Genomic DNA, 17,940 nt, shown 5'->3' on the forward strand with positions numbered 1-17,940 from the left:
TTTTTCTCGAGAAATGAAAATGAAGGACGGTTTTGTCGAATGGAAGTAAATCAACAAGCTCAACAATTTGGCCAGAATTCTGTGTGCTTTCCGTGCAATCCCGTTGTTATTATTTCAGTTTTACATAAGATTAACTCCAAATTAAATTGCTTACGCAACTTTAGATCTTCAGCACAAAAACATGATTAAATCAGTGTGCAATCTGCGAAAATCATTATTGCAATCGTGGCTTAAAGGCAATAATCGATTCTAGAAGAAATATTGGAGCTATACGGAACTGCACGGTTTTAGCTCTCGCTTGGAAATTTCGAGATAATACTTTCCGGTAATATGGCTATTAGGCACGTCGCATTTTAGCCAAACTTGGAGTTGGTATCGCAAAATATTTTACATATTTTTAAATATTCTTGAGTTACTTAGTGGAATGATGAATAATACAACTTTAAAAAAGTATTTCGATTTAATTCCATTCTATAAAAACTTTGATATGCTTTAAAATCGACATTAGTGCTATATTAAGTATTTCACATTGGTCGGATCAATCTGACTGATAATATAAACGAATGAAAAGCGGAAAACTAAAAGCTGTAATTTAAAATATTCGAAAGGCTTCAGAGAAAAGCATTTGATTGAAAATTCCCATGAATTGGTAAGAATTTATTCCAGCAGTCGTTGACCGAGGGCGGTGGTGTTCAAGAAAGGTTTACATAAGTCTACGAGTGGAGGAGGTTAAAAATTGTCAAATTTCGGTATATGCGGGTTATGAATGGTCCCGAACAACAGTAACAAGTGCGGGCGCTCAATAGTGTCATCCAAGTCTCTCGCAGTGAACCCGGAAATTAGTGAGCCAGATAAATTATCTTTTAAAATGGCTGTAAAATTTTTGTGACGCTTTCAAGACTTCCAGTTTCATGTCTAGTAAGTCTGTGCTTCAGCATAGAATCAACGATTTCTTCAGCTATGATTACGATTTTGATATTGACTGACAACATAATCATTGTAAATCGTTGTATTGCATTGTAATTGCAATTCTTCTGCGTATATTAATGGTACTCGTATTAATTCTTCCAGCCCAAAACACCAGGGCGAGTGACCGAGATCAACATATTTAATATCATTCCTATTTATTGATTTATAATCCAAGAGAGCGTGCTCGTGAAAGTAATAATTGTATCCGCAAATACCTCCGAGAAGGGTCAGCAGCGTGCATAGAAACGCGCGGTCAATGTACCCTGCCATATGATTTATTTTTATTGCGAATTATTCTTTAAAGTTAGTCTATTCTACCTGTATAAGTAGACTACGGCTCATTGCGCCTGATGTTTCATATCTAGATGAGGTGAGTGTGCCACTGTTGCTGAAGTGTTGGGGAATCTTAGGTCGTAAAAGACAGACAGCAACCAAATAGAATTGCGTGTGATTTATGACTTGACAGAAACTTATGTTTCTTGGGCGAACCTTTTAGTCAATTACACACTGTGATGACCATACGGTATAATTTTGGCAAACAAGACGCGTACACCCATTCGGACAGCCTGAAAAGCTTACACACCTGACCGTTCATCGATGCATGCTACCTAAAATTAAAGAGTTCTACCGTCATAATTGCTCAATTAAGAAATCGCAACCGAAAGAATAAACGACGGTAATAAACTGTCAGTCGTGTGTGAATGAGCTAGAACTAGAGGAAGTAGAGTCGCCACCCATTTTTCTTACATTAGAAGACTATTGAACGCGAGTAATTAACCAGTTTGGCGAAAAGGAAAATCAATACTGAGGCTTTTCGAAACAACTACAAGCCGTAAGGTATTTGGTAACAGATATTTATTGAATTCGCCTTTTCCTATCCCACCAAAACCATTCTTTGGCCAAACGTGTGCGAATTCATTTGGCTCGGTATTTGAGCACACAGTAAAACTTGATAAATAGATAATGGACATTAGTTATCTATGACAAGGTAATGCACCGCGCTCTAGTAGTCTTCATGGCAACCTGTCGTGAACCGAAAGTTCAATTAATGGGGGAAGCTCATTGGAAATACCATTAGTGATGTTGTTTACTGTCGAGTTAGTTTCACTTTCCGGGTACATTTTCGATGGAAGGAAGCAAAAGCCGTAGACTCCCAAACCGATTGGGAAACCGACAGCCACGCGTCAAGGCTTATTTCGCAAAAGATAACAGGTAGGCAGGCTTCGCATTTCGATAGGAAATAATATTGCTGCTCTAATTTCGCAAACGAGAACAGGTAGGCTTGGCTGTTTGCTATTTTATGTGTTTCTTCTGTGCTATTACAGTATCTAAAGTACGTGTTGAAGTCTATATATTTATCAGAACGTAACAGCAACCTTTTATTTTTAATAGAGAGAAGCTAATTGTGCGCAATAATTAACATTTCTTTTTGTTTATTTGACACGGCTAAATGCACAGCCTTCCGTCCGTTGGGTCCTATTGAAGCAGTTTGCTGCTGCGTTTTGAGATCCTTTTTTTTGGCGGTGAATCTACCTTCTCGCGTAATCGTTCACGGAACTACTTTCGTGCTCTTCACGCTTAGGCTTTCTAGTTAGTTTTTTATCCTCATAGGTTTCTATTGTGGATCTGTCTTTTTCGACATCCGCTACTTTGTAGTTGTTAATGGTTGTTAGTTTAGACATCGGACGCGATCGTTGTTGAGTAAACATTTGCCTGATCCACAGTTGTTGATTTTGCGCCTTCCTGCAAAACTGGCACGTAGGGTCTGCCCTGCATGCATGAGCAGCGTTGTTTGGCTTGGTCAGACACATGCTCACCACACGAACGCCGTTGGGGACGACCGGGAAAAGTTCCTCCAGGTATCATTTGCAAGTGAGTCTACTTCTCCGTAACTTTGCGTGCATCTTGTAATCACGCCGGCAGGAGTACGCGAAGCCCAATCATGTAGGTGAACTTCTATAGTGTAGTTGTCTACACGAAAACAAATCCTTCATCGTTTTCATGAATAAAAAATCATAAAAAAAACAAAAAAATTTGTCATCCTTAGAAATCATGATAATGGCTCATCATATCACGATGAAAAAGACGAACATCATGAACTATAACAAGTACTCCCATGATAACTGATCATGGCTGCTACATGCGAAAACACATACCGGTAATTTTTGTCATGTGAGAACCTGGTTGCCGTTAATTAGGGGTAATCATTCAACTTTTTTTCGCCAGGACATTATTTTGAACGGGTCAAATTTAATAGATGAAGTCGGAGTTTAATAACTATAATTGGTTTCCAGACCCACATCTAAGGAACTGTAACTGAAACTAGCCTTTGTCGTCTATTTCAGGCTACTAAGTTAATTTTAACACGCAGTTATACTATAACAATCAATATTGCAATTCTGTTTTGAAGCAGATCACAAGCAAACATGTTTTGAACAAAGGAAAATTATCGTGAATTTTGAGCAACAGTTTACAGAAAAAATTTGACATATTTGGTTTAAAAATGACGAAAGTTTTCATGGTGTATTGTGAGATATTTAGGAGTGGAAAGTAGTTCGCATAGTAAATAGAAAATAGATAAGCCAAAAGCTCCGGAACCAGTTAATGAAGCAAAAATGGCAACAACACCCGATCAGAAACTCATAACAGGAAGATTTGACATGCATAAAGCATGAATTTTTAACTTTTATTCGTATCTTTGGTTTACTTTGGTCTAGAAACAATCGGTGAGGTGTATTTTGAAGGAAATTGGTCAAGAAATCTAGAAAAAAAATAATATTTTGTGTTTACAGTGTTGCCAAACATGCAATATTTCCGGTTTAACAGGAAAACTGCATTTTGTCGCAAAACATGTATTTTTCTTTTGAAAATTATTATGCCATTAAACATGCACATAAGAACATCATAAAAACTCCAATATAACTTGAGCAAATCCCAAGATACAGTGATTTGAAGCCAAAAACTCACAATTTCTCATATTGGAACATATGAACGTTATGTAACACGTTTTTAGTGAAGACATTGTTGTAACGTACTAGGAGAAGAGGGAGTAAAAAAATTTGTGACAATTTGTTACATGGGGGCGTTACGTTACGTGGTCCCGGAAAAAAATGGTTGAAACGCAATGCCTTATACTCTTTTGCGCCGAAAATTGTCTTACTAGGTACACCGATCAATGACGCCATCGCATGATTTTTAAAACGAATTATTCTACTTTTTTCACAGTGCATTGACACGAGCTGGATCCAGAATGATTGTTTGGATTGTGGTAGTGTATCTGAAGCAAACATAGTGATAAATGGAACCGTCGTATTCTAGCGTTTAATGAGTGCCTTTATACTAGCTAATACCCGTTGCGTGCTGCTGCGATTTTGAACGAAAAAGGAGTAAAACACAATTTATTCCGAAGCGCCATCTGGTGGGCAACTAATCCAAAACGAATAGCACACAAACACGCTCCATAACAAATGCTTACGACGCATAATTTTTTACGACAATCGGTTAAGCCGTTTGGCAGTTCTTAAATTACGTACATACAAATATTCAGTTTTATATAGATAGATAGATTAATCATAAATAGATTATCCAGCCAAAATGAAGGTATGTATGTGCAATGCAATAAATGCAATGTGCAATGTTCAATAAATTTGTGGCAGTGTAACGAGATATGAGGCGGTAATTGACCGCTAGGATTGGCGGATTTGCTAAGCGCCGTTGCGTCCTGTTTCTGTTCACTATGTTAATGAGACCAATTAGATGATATTTCAAAAAGGTAGTCTTTTTTACCGAAAACTAGATTTAGCTGATAGTTACAAATACATATAGCCATAAAAAATTAAGAATGTAACTTGAACTTACTCTTGAACACTTTTTTAGATTGTTTTGTGGCATCAAACGGGAAAAACAGATCGAAATGGTGAGATAAACGGAAGCAATGCAATGATGAGAAAAAATTCATCCCAGTGGGAGGATTCGACCCTGCAACATTTGGGTATCGGACCCAATGCACTAATCCTTCTGCTATCCCTGGGCTATAATATCCCAGAAAGAATCGTACTACTGCCTTTAAAACGAGATCGCGCAAAACCGTCACCCAACACATTTGATTTATTCAATTACCCAGTTAGATACCAAGGCCGGGATTTTACTATCGTTTGATGTTTGATTGTAGTTGACTACCCATTTGGCGGAACACAGAACAGAGCTAATGGTGACTATCGATTTCTCCATTAGTTCCGCTTATAGATGAATAGTTTTACTTGGGTTATTTTGAATTGACTTGGAAACAGAAATTATTTGCTATTTAGATTAATTATTTTTACGATTTTATGTCATTGTTCACCATTTTAAATTATAAATGGGATATCTTTTCAAAAGATAATTTCAAATGAAATACAGAAACTCTCAATACTTTCAAAACCACGAATGTTTATACTATTTCTTGAAACGGTATGATACCACGTTTTCCCTGGGCAGATGTGTGTTCTACGATTAGGAAACAAAACAAATTTCCATATAAAGACGACAGGTCCAAACCAGATAAGCAATTCGTTATCTGTTACGTGCACTGGTGTACTAGGGCCATTTCACTTGTGAATTTGAACCAACTCAATGACGAACCACGCATACAAAATGAATCATCAATAGGTATGTACGTTAAATTCAAACAAATTGTGCAAACTATGATTATTGCACTTCCTCTAGTTTGTTAGGATTATCGGCCCATCTTTATCGCTTCTTCCGATAGCTATTCGTCGGTTCCTGTAGGCAGTGCATTTTCGTAACAGTTTAACATATCACAATAGAAATCCTACCTGCTTCGTCGGCGACTGGTACTTGAACAGCCCGGGACGATTACTATTAGACAACAGGCCAACCTTATCGTCTGTCACAGATTTAACGTCCTCGATGCCCGTGCCGAGTAATTCGTTCTGTAGCAGACAGCTGTAAGCGACACTGTCCCGTGCTGTTTCTCCGCAATCCCGTTGTTTCTTGTTTGACTGGGGTGAGTTCTCGTTCGATTTGTTACTAAGTGATGCGAAATTGGTGTGCCAGTTGTTGTTGGACCTATATGGGAAAGAATAGAAAACATTCCAATGGTCACTGATGGGGAACTATCCTGGTTACGGTTCTAAATTGAACACAATCACAGTAAGAGAGATGTTGCCCTTATCTATACACTTAATTTGTTTTGACTAATTAGTATTTAGGTAAAAGATAAGAAGTGAGTTAACTATATTACCATATTTTTTTCCTTTTTTATTTCGACTATGTTAGTCACATTTTCTTTTTTACGTTTTAACGACATTCAATTAGCTAGAGATTACTGGGTAGGGAAAGTTATGAAACTTAGAGCCATAGTACTCAAGTGAGAGCAAGGATGTGAAGTAAACAGATCGGAAAACTAGAAGTGGCAGGGTCATTAGAACAGGCTTAATATCGTGCGGGCTTAATTTTTGCCTTCTGATAATGAGGGTCGAGCTTAGGCAGAATAACTACGAATCACCCGAGTTCACTATCATGTGTCCTTGATAAAGGTTTATCAAGGACACATGATAGTGAACTCGGGTGATTCGTAGTTATTCTGCCTAAGCTCGACCCTCATTATCAGAAGGCAAAAATTAAGCCCGCACGATATTAAGCCTGTTCTAATGACCCTGCCACTTCTAGTTTTCCGATCTGTTTACTTCACATCCTTGCTCTCACTTGAGTACTATGGCTCTAAGTTTCATAACTTTCCCTACCCAGTAATCTATATTACCATATTCAAGATTCACACCATCATGTTCTCCTATATTATTCCAGAACGATGCGACAAGTTACAATCTTCACTATGAGTTGTATTCCATTTTAACCGATTCAGTCGTATGAATGATTGTTACAGTGATTCTACTAACTTTAAAACCCAGTTTATCAAAAGTGGGTACCCCTTTATTCTAGAGTTGATGTGCTCCAATTTTGATGGAACTTTCAGCATTCGTTTATGCAAATGATGGGATGGACTTCAGCCAAAATTCGAATTTTAAAATCTCCTCAACTTTGGTTTAACTTTATGAAATCTTCTACTTCTGGTTTTCTAAAAGGGTTTTGGGAGGAATTCAACTTAGGGTATACCGTTTCGATATGTAATCGAAACATATATTCCTATTTTACCTTAAAAAAAATGACAATTTTAAGAACGTTACAGATCTTTGCAACGGCCTAACTGAGAGTAGGTTTGAATGGATGAGTTTTAGAGTAAACTTATAGCAATAAGCTTATGGCATGATCTTTTTGGGAAGTCTTAAAATTCGCGAAATATAACAATCCTTTCAGAAGCTTCATATTTTTAAAATATATTTTTACTTTGAGTTCTTTTCCAGCCCATTTTTTAATTCAAAATTCTATCATTTTCAGATTCCTCAGTAAAATCTATCCCAATCTCATGTGTTATAGTCAAATATTTCGTCGAAAAATCTTGATCGAAAGCACAAGAAGAACATAATTTCATATTCTCTAAAAATAATCACAAAAATACTTGAAATACAGAAATTTATTGAGCAATAATCATTGACTATATTGCGATAGCCAACATATTTTAATATATACAATTTCTGGTTGCACACAATTCCAATTCTCTTATTAAATTAAATTAAATTAAATAATTCGTAGGAATCTAAAAAGTTTGAATTCAATTTCTTACACCAATCGATCACCGTTAATACCAGCTACATTTTCCAGAAGATCAAAATCGGCACTACAATAGGTAGTCGTGAACTACGGTGGAAAAGGGCTGGCATATCACTGTTAACAGCGAATTTTACAAATACTTGAGGTAAATAACGTAATAAACCAATTTGTTAGTGCGACTTATTCAAACCATTTGTGCTGAAAATATGGTATTTTGCAACCTGTTTTAGAGTGGTCCTACTGGAATTATAAAGCTTGGTTTTCGTAAAGGCTTCCTGTCAGAATCATTCACAATTGCAGACGAGACGGAACATGGGACAAGCGGGTCACACTGCTTAAGATTAATGGTTCTGATTGCGATATTGAGTGTATTGTTCAAATGCGCGGGCATAAGGACTTCACAAGCGCGTGGGAATGATCGCTCATTTGTTCGCGCTTAAGACTGCGTTGTTCAGCGTTGATATGCATTAGCATTAGCGTTAGCGTTCACCAAATCATCGGGGCGTTTTTCTGTTTGCGAGATTTTGGGCTTAGTCGTGCGTGGATAATCGTAATTACATGGTCACCTTTGCGTATCATGGCGAGGGGTTCGTACATTTTATGTTAGTGTGTTGCAGACGCCACCAATTCATGATCGCGCGAACACGGGTGTTTGCGGGTTCACGCTTTTGAACTTAAAAGTACTGTAACGTTTACTTTATAATCGAGGTATTATCATATTTGCCAGATCGCGGCATAGGCGTGCGTGGATGATCGCGAAGATCTTAAGCGTTTATATATTAACGCGTTTGTTCGCGTGAGCCTTTGATGTCGCGTGTGCTAGCGTGTATTTTCGCGTGTATAAATGCATTTGTACAGTCGCGTTCTCGTTCCCATATTTTTATGCTCGCAAGGCCGAGATCCTAAAATACATTTTTTGATTTCTTATTTTAAGGATGCAATTGATGTACTCAGATTTGGTGCTTTCGAGCGCGCGCTATCCATGAGCGTATGGAAATTGACAATTGTATAATCACAGTGTAGATCGCTGTTATAAATTCGTTCGTTCTAACATGATGAATTAATCATCGGGCGTTTTTATTTTGATGCGACTGCGGGATGTACAGTAGTCTAAACCAAAAAAAACCCAAAAAATCGATCCAAAAAAGTAAATCCCCTTCGGAATGACACTGGATCCTGACACCCTACGCACACCAAAAACATCTGGTATCACAAATACGAATTCGACCCCAAAACCCTGCTCTGGTTGAAATCCCTCGACCCCCGATCGCCTTATGGCCATACCCCACCGATCTAAAACTCCGCGCAGCTCCCTCTCCACTCCACGCGGTATCGATTAGTTGCTCGGATTACCACCCCTGTTCAACTAACTAGTTTGACTCGCTAGTTGGAACGATTGACAGATGGTAATAATATAAAGACACATGTTCACCTGTTGTTAGTTTAATTGTCAATATAAATTTTATGACAACTGGCAATTTCAGCATTTAGACGCATGCCAAGCGGACAGTAGACAAGAAACAGTCTCCAATCATCAGATTCAATGGCGGGCAACACGTTCAGCACTAGCACTCATCTTCCTTAGCTCCGATCCGCCAGTCCAGGGCACGCGCCAAAGATAATCCGTTTTACTGTGATTTTTAGGATCCCTGGCTGGGAAGCTCCAAGTTCAAGGACATGCTGAATAGATTCACGAGGTGGCAGCTAAAATGGCAGCCTTCGTTTCTGCTTCTTCTTCTTATTTCATCGTCAAAATCAAATCATTGCATTGGCGCGCAAGACAAAATCGTTTGTAACTTAAATGTCTTATCCCAGATTGCTTAGAAATTGTATCACTGTATGTAAGCATGTTAGCACATGCTGATGAATAGATTCTCTTCACGGAATTTCGATTCGTTTGGGAAATTTGTACTTTTTTATTTTTATAAAAGAAATACGTAGTGCAAAAATCAGTCAGCTGATTGCTGAACGATACGTTTGTGTGCGTACCATCTCCTATCGGTATAGTATGTTCTAGCCGCACACAGATGCTGAACGTAACCCGAACATAACCGAACCTTTGTTGTGATTTTGGCATCGCTCCACCCTAAACTGACCTAATATCAGGACAATGTGGTATATGAAGGTGTCATGTGAACACTTCATAAGCAGAACGGATCGACGTCATAGCGTTCACGCTAATCAATGGGAGCTGAACGAAAGTAAATTTATTCTGATATCACTCACATCACTTATCTTATATTCATTTTACGAATATCAAAATGCCATCTTAGCCCCGCCTGTATATGCCACATTGATATTAGGGCTCACCAAAACCCAGGGAATCAAGCTCAATAGAATACAAATTTCTTTTTTCTAGATGACACTACAGATTTGAAAAAATAGTGTTAGATGAATTCACTAAGTTTGCTCAAGCTGGCTAATACGATTCCATAACATTTTCACAAAAAAAACAAAATGTCAAGGTTTTCTCCCAAAAATATATTTATCAGAACGTGTTACATCCCAGAAGACTATTTTCCAGATCAGAAAACTTTTTGCCAAAAGAACGAAAACCTAGAAAACTTTTTGTCAGAAAAAAACCAACATTTCTAGATTATATCTACTTGAATGCTTGTCATGATCACAAATTCACAATACATAAGAGCCACGATGTGTTTGGTAAAACAACTTTATTCGAAAAAAATCGGTATCGCCAAAACTTCAGCATGTGATAGATATCCCTTTCATTTGAAAGCAAAAATTAAAATATTTTGTCGTGGGCTCCAGTACAACCTTTCATTTTAAAGTTTTTTTTAAATGAAACTGGCTCACATTTTTGCCTCTAGGTAGTATTATAGTCATTCAAATATTACTAAAAGTGTGAATCTGATGGACAATTTCATTGTTTATAACTTTGTTGAAACCTATAATTCGATCTAAAATCACCAGAAAAAGCCATTAAAATTTTTCAATGTTTCCAGATTCGCACGGAGCATACTGGTTAAGAAGTCGATTTCCAAGAATGTTTTCCTTTGTATCGTATTTAAACAGTGTGCGCAGAAGAACTGAAATCCTAATAACGTCCTACCTTTAAGCGGAAAAACATAAGTTCAGATTCACCACCGGTTTATGTTATTTTATGAACAAGGAGATATAGAGAAGAGTAGATAAAATTCGAACTTGTGCTCATATCACATGTTGTTTCAAAAGGAAATGTCACATAACTTAGGAAAAATGTGTCAAAATCTACTCTCATTATTTTCTTTGAGAAGAAATTCCGGACTCGCTATACACTGATCAGAGATCGTAATAGTAAATGAGAAATAAAGGATTTGTCTATTGTACGAAGATAGTGATCTCATTATAAAAGTAGATATAGAAAGTATCACCTTTAGTCGAAAGACGTGTTGCTGTTTCTGTCTCCAGCTTCTGAACTGAACTGGCAACTCTGTCTTCTTGAAATGTAGCCTTTGCTCTTATCCCATATTATAAAGGAAATCTTTAATAAAAAGACTTACATTGCTTTGAGAATTTACTGAATGTATGGTCCAGCCTGATATTTTATTGTTTGTTTACTATTGTGATCCGCGTTCAGCAAGTAACAACTCCTGAATTTATTTTTAAAGGAAATTATGAAACTTGGTTTAGTTCCATTTTCCTAAGATTATGTAAATAGTGTTCGAATTGGAAATAAAACGCAATTTGAGGGCAAGCAAACCTCTGTATCTATAAATTCTGATGAAATGAATCCACCCCAAAAGATAACAAACATGGATCTAGGGGAGTGGGCGTAGCGTATTGGTAAATCGATTGCCTTGTACGCAGCGCACCTGGGTTCGGGTCCCGACCCCGCACATAGGGTTAGAAATTTTTCCTAAGAGATTTTTCTAACCCGAAGAGGCGAATGACCTTAAGGTTAAAACCTCTATAATTGAAATAAAAAAAAAAAAAAAAAAAAAAACATGGATCTAAAACTCAAAGAACTTTTTGTCTCTCAATCATCTTTCTTTTAATGTCGATAAGGACAATTCTCAATCCAAATTGCAACGAAATCCGTCGTTTATTATAATGACTCGAACTGTCTACTTTAGTTCATTCAAATATAAAGTTTTGGATTTAAGTCGATTGTATTTTACCAGATAGGATAGGATCAGGAAGAAGGGTCATTCTAGATTACATTAGCTATCTCCTAGAGCGAAAATAGAAATAAAATAGGTGCGAATCCATGATAAAATCCGTTACTACATTAATAAACATCTTGAAAAGGTAAGAATATCAAACAAATTTGGTCAACACCTTTCCACACCTCCTTGTTCATAAAATGTCATTGGCACCCAAGAACCGGAGGAAATCGAAAATATATTTTTTTTCTGTTGAGAATACGACTTGAAATTTATCTGAATATGCTGTTCATCTAAACCCAAGAATATTTTTGTAAGTCCTTGTTAATCGACTTCTTAATCAACAGGCCCCGCGCACATTTAAAAATTGATAAAATTTTATAAACTATTTTTACATCGATTTAAAGCTTTCTACGAAGTTGTAGAAAATGAGATTGTTTGTCAGATTCTCACTTTTCGTATTTTTGAATGTCTATAGTGCTAATTAGTGGCAAAAATGCGAATTAGTTTCATTAAAAAACAAGTTTTGAAACACTGAAAAACAAGTTTTGAAAAAACAGTTTTGAAAACTTTAAAATAAGAAAATGTTCTAGACCCTCGACCGATTATTTTGCTCCTGGTTTTAAATGAAAGGCAAAAGTCCATTCTTTCATATCCTGAAGTTTTACAGATGCCGATCCGAAGAGGAAGGCTGCTTTTGTGATATTTGAATAGATCACCATCAGATTAAATTATAAAGCAATAAGTTATTTGAATTTTTAGGTATTAGTTCATTCTAGGTAACGCTTTTCTGGAAGAGTTTTCTCTGGAATTCGGTTTTTTGGGAACTGGTGCATTGGAGATGGTGCGCGATCATTCAAGAATACACGCGAATATACCCGAAGTTATACACCAGACTACCCAAAAAAATGAATTTCTGAAAACTCAATCGGCCCACCCCTGGAACGATTTCTGGTTCCATCGGGAGTGCTTGCACCAATTTTGATGCAAATCGGACAAGTCTAGCTACCGGACCAACTTGCCTGAAATTTGTATGGGATTTTCAGCAATTTACACCACCAGAGGACACTGTATGTATCAGATTATCACTACAAATAAAAATAATGTGAGGTCTGCATTAGTTCTGCATCGAGCCTAACAGCGCATGGTTGTGTATCAGAACTCGATTCCCACGTACAATACATTTTTTTTTGAAATAATCATTAGCACTCACTCTTACTTTTTTCCGAGATTTATTGATGCGCATCCGTTTGTTATTTTGTCTTCTGTGAAAACGATATTTTGAAGTATACATGTTTTTTGACATTTTCTCGCTATTCGCTGTTAGTTACAATATAGCTGTTTTTAGGCACCTAACGAGTTTAAGGGGGGCACTTCCTCTTTAGGTCGAAATAAGTACCCTTTTGACATATCTAATAAAAACGTGAAAATAAAATGTAAATAAACTGAGCCATCATTACTGAACATAAACATTAAAAAACCCAAACCCGAAATTTTCATAACTTAACGCTTATACGACCCAAGGATATAGAGGCTTAGACCAAAACATTAGAATTCAAGTTTAAATGACACTGCTCTACACAAACCTCTTTTCTATATTTTACCTAGATTAGAACACGTGCACGGTTAAATAAAACAACCTGCAGAATAAGTTCTTTTAACTTACTTTTGAGTTGTGCGTCGCTTTCGCACTTATTAGTGTTGTCAAAAACAAAAAGAGAGATTCGACTCAGTCGAGGTCTTCCGTGGAGGAAGGTACTTTTGAGTTGTTTGGGTTGAACTCAAAATTAGGTAAATTCAACTTAAATTTGAGTATAAAAAACCTATCAATGAGTTGTAATTTTTGCCGTGGTTAAATGGAAACTACCTTCAACACGGTTTACCTAATTTTAAGTTCCCCCACGATACCACGAGATTGAGTCAAAGGAACTCAATTTTAGGTAGTTTTTCGTTTCCGTGTGGTTTCAAGAAAGGATAAACATCATTCGTGCTATTCATTCATTTAGCGCGGGTGAAGAAATCGATCCCTAGGCCTATAAAACATCTCACATGTGCCATGGAATATGGTAACATACAAAAGAAGATGTTCGATGCCGATATTGCATAGAATTTAATTTAGGTATTATCTCTTATTAGCTGTATAAATTGCAACTTTTGACTTACCGGCATGGAATGAATCGATCTAAAGAGGATGACGACTCGCCACTGTTGAATAGACTTCGCGCAGCCGGCCTACAGTGCTCTAGAATCCGTTTCTCATAAGCCGGACTGAACATTTTACGCTCGCGGTCGTGGTGACTCTCGATAGTGTTTGCTGCTTCGTTTGGTTCAATCACCGATCACTGGTTTAAGCTATTAGCACTTTTCTTGGAATGTACCATTTACTGCTGCAAATACCACTATATTTTGTCCTCTTCACTAATGTCTATTGGTTGGGATAGGTTGGAACGGGTGTCGCTATAGAAGTTATTTTTTTTATAAAATGTAGATGTTATATTTGATAAAGAAACAAACTGCACTTGTCTTCCGTTTAATTTAGTGAATTTCTTTTTTTGTTAGGAACATCATTCCAAATCTGTATAGGCACTATACTGCAGAAAAATTAAGCTTTTTGTCAGACCAATCACGAACAAAACCCACGAACCGCTAAGTCCGAGTAATGGTTCTAAACTGAAGAGCGATTGGGATGTTTTGTTTTGGTCTTCCACTCCGATCGGTTCCGATAGAGGCCGCATGGATGCACAATAAGCATTAGGTGAGGAAGAGCGTTATTTTGATAGTATTTGTAACACAAAAACTGTAATCATGGGGGCATGGGTGTTGCAGCGCTGAATAGACACCAAGAGTAAAAGAGACGGACGGATTTCTCGCACTCTCGCCGTTACTGAACAGCGCAGCCGAAACTGAACACAAAATAAACCAAATAAACCGAAAACTGACAGTTGCCTCCGAGGCTAAAAGCTTTTCGTGTTTGAATCGATTAATAGATTCGAACTACCCATGGTCGCATAGTTGTCCCGTTTTCTATGGGATTCCCTATCATTATGGGACAGATATGCGATCATGGGCAGCGAAGCTCTAATGGGATTTTATTATCGATTTCATAGTTTAAGAGTACTTATTCAAAAGGTCCTAGGTTTGTTTTCGTGGTTCCAAAAATTTTTTGAAACAAGCATGTGTTCTGATGCAACATATAAGTCAGTATCGTCTGAACACTAGATTTTTTAGTTCTATTGCATTGAAAATGTAAAATTATTATTTAAGAACAACTTAGCGTGAATGATTTTAACAATTCGACGAGTATATTTCAAACGGTCACATAAACAAAACGTAAACAAATCCGTTTAATATTTACTTCAAATGAACACTAACAAAGCTTTACACACCTTAAATATGCCGATTCTGAAGCCTGACTGTTCGCAAAATAATAGATTACCGAAAAGGCAAATAAGGAAAACAACTTGTTTTGTTTGTTACCTTTCACTTCCTTTCAAAAATTAACGATTTATATACTCGAAGCAACAAAACAAAAAAAAGTTTATAGGCCATTTTCTTGATGAAAAAGACTATTAGGTTTTTTTACTGAAACAGTTAACCTCACTTTTCTTGACAGTTCGCTTGTACTGTTTACATGGACTTAGAAAAATTTGTGGACGACTAGATTCGCTCGAAGCAAATCGTAAAGAATTTTTCTAAGTCCATGTAAACAGTACAAGCGAACTGTCAAAAATGAACACTCAGTTCATTTGTGACGTCACCGTAAAGTATTCAATACTCGACCAGGGCCCAAAAGCATTCCAACATCGAGAGAGATCAAAATAAATGTCACATATTCATTTGTTGTGGGTTCACCCGCATGAACTATAAGCCGTCTCGCTGAAAAGGGCATTGGCGATTTGCGGCAAAACTAATATTAGTCATGCGATAGCTATGATTCAGCTCATGAACTGGCAAAGTGATACAGTTTGTAATTGTGGGTTAGCTCAACCGTTTTAAAAGATCAGGTCAGTTTTGGAACATCACACTGGTTATGTGCCTTTTCCCATAAACCCTTTTCGGCGAGACCATAGCTCATAGTCCATGCGGGTGTACCCTTTCGTTTACAGCATATACTTATGACATTTATTTGGATCCCTTTCTCGGTGGTGGATTTTGTTTTTTAGGGTTCATAAATATTTTTGTTTGTTTCGAGTTTATGAATCGTTAGTTTTTAAAAGGAAGTGAAAGGCGACATAAACAAAATCAGCTTATTTGTAGTGTGTATAAAGCGTCGTTAGCATCTATTTGAAGTAAGCATTAACCGGACTTGCATTTTGTTTATGTGCCCTTTTGAAATGTTCTCGTCGAATTCAAACTTCTCGTATTCAAAACTTGTTCACATATCAATAATCGAGTTACTTCCAACAATTTATTTTAGGAATAAATGACGCACATTCATATTAAATGAACTGAGGGGAAATTTTAGAAAAACCCTAAAATTGAATGTTACTAGAACAAATCAAGTAAAAATAATAAAATTAAAAAATAATGATCCGCTATAGAAAGCTTTTTTTGTTGAGTGTATGTTTCGTCATATTTTGAGCTTTCAATAAGCACTCGTACTCAGGAAATTAAATTCTTAACATTTCAATGATAAATCCTATATTAAACCATCGATAACACTGGAATTCACTAGGGCCACGAATCGACTACAGCGAATATACTATTGTCAATGTTACTTTCCGTTCAAACCACGGGAGGGAACATTCCCCGCTGAACCAAAAAAAAAATCACTCACAAAAACACTTTATGGCGTTTTTTGCACTGCAAACACTTTCAGCAATACAGGATCTATGGACTTTACAATTTATTCACCTTCAACAGAACGCCACCGCCGATAACTCCAGAAACAAAACAATTTATTTCACAGGAAAAACTATTTTTCCTTCGACTAGCAGCTCACACGTCCACCGATTTTAAATTACGAAAGCATTACTCTGGTCTCTGCTCTGGCACATTCGTGCACAATCGATAGAAGGAGATGACATGCCTCGCTTGTCACTTGCCTATGCACGTTTCACAGCATGGGACAAACAGAGATAGAAAGAGTTGATTGCGGAATAAAACAAAACAATTCGCTTTCTCGTTCATTCTCTCCGTTCTTGATCGAAAGCATCGGGGTTTTTACCTGCGCATTTTCCTGACCGTTGACTAGTTGGGCGCTTTTTGCAATGGCGAGCTTTTTGGCCATTGATGAAATGTATAGCATTCTTTTTCAAAAGAACATGCATATGTCATATGCATAAATGTCTAAACGGGATTAGGCAATCCATTAGACGTTTGTTTGACAATTCAGCGGTGGGTTCTGTCAACAAGTCTACTCCTGCGAAAAGAAAAACTCGTCCGACTAACAACTTTGTTAGTCCGATTAGTTTGATGTTGGATCGAATTAACGATATTGTCGGACGTCGCACCCCTCGGAGTAACGTCAGAATAAGTAAACAAGAAATAATCAGCTGATCAGAAACGTCTCATGGATTGCCTAATTGCCAGTTAAAATTATATTGGCGATTCTACGTTTAAACTGCTCACAGATAGCGCTGGAAGCAAAGTGTTGCTGTTCTGTTCTTTCATAGTGCATATATTTTCTGTAAACATAGGTAAAAAAACTTTTAAACGCCAACTCACCGATCAATTTGTTGATAATTGTTTATGAAAATGAAGGATAACCATCATTTTATAAGATGATGAGTAAACATCTTGCTAAAAGGGTGTAAAACTTAGTGGTTTCTAATATTATTCGCAGAGGTATATGTGTGTTGTTCCGAAATGTAATTTGTTGAGCACCGTAGCCGCTGCAATATTTCCCGTTCCTCCTAAGTTAAGCTAAACCTTCATGAGATGGTGTAAATTCAGGAACTCTCCAGATAGGAAAGTGGTAGCTTTGTATCATACACAGATGATCCTTCTCTCTGATAATCTTCACTGAATCTCCTACGTAGTCCAAAATATGAAGGAGTTTGACATTGGTACTGATTGGGTCTCGGTTTCGGGTTGGAACTTTATTTATGGAACGATTTTTATAACCACAATAATACCCCGATTACATTTCGAAGAAATTAATGAGCCAAATAGTTGCAAATGGTTGTAATTTCAGAATAATTGAAAATAAAACTAAATTTCCTACTCGTTTCATTCATATTTTGGCAGTGGTAAGCTT

The 17,940-nt window shown here is 37.0% G+C and overlaps 1 protein-coding gene across 5 annotated transcripts in view; it reads right to left on the minus strand.

Annotated features, from left to right (window-relative positions):
• Positions 1–16,735, minus strand: part of LOC131684544 (fizzy-related protein homolog) — a 52,624-nt gene extending 35,889 nt beyond the window's left edge. Inside the window, exons 1-3 of one of the 5 annotated variants that reach the window (XM_058967518.1) lie at positions 16,596–16,735; positions 13,905–14,198; positions 5,784–6,036 (exon numbers count right to left, since the gene is read on the minus strand). In XM_058967518.1, the coding sequence (XP_058823501.1) occupies positions 5,784–6,036; positions 13,905–14,017 (366 nt within the window). In that variant the 5' untranslated portion in view covers positions 14,018–14,198; positions 16,596–16,735. Of the gene's footprint in view, positions 1–5,783; positions 6,037–13,904; positions 14,333–16,459; positions 16,479–16,518 lie in introns of those variants that run through there. The other 4 variants (XM_058967521.1, XM_058967519.1, XM_058967522.1 and 1 more) reach the window with 4 other exon arrangements.
• Positions 16,736–17,940: the final 1,205 nt, after the last annotated feature.

This window comes from Topomyia yanbarensis, chromosome 2 (genome assembly GCF_030247195.1).
Source record: "Topomyia yanbarensis strain Yona2022 chromosome 2, ASM3024719v1, whole genome shotgun sequence".
Taxonomy (NCBI): Eukaryota; Metazoa; Arthropoda; class Insecta; order Diptera; family Culicidae; genus Topomyia; species Topomyia yanbarensis.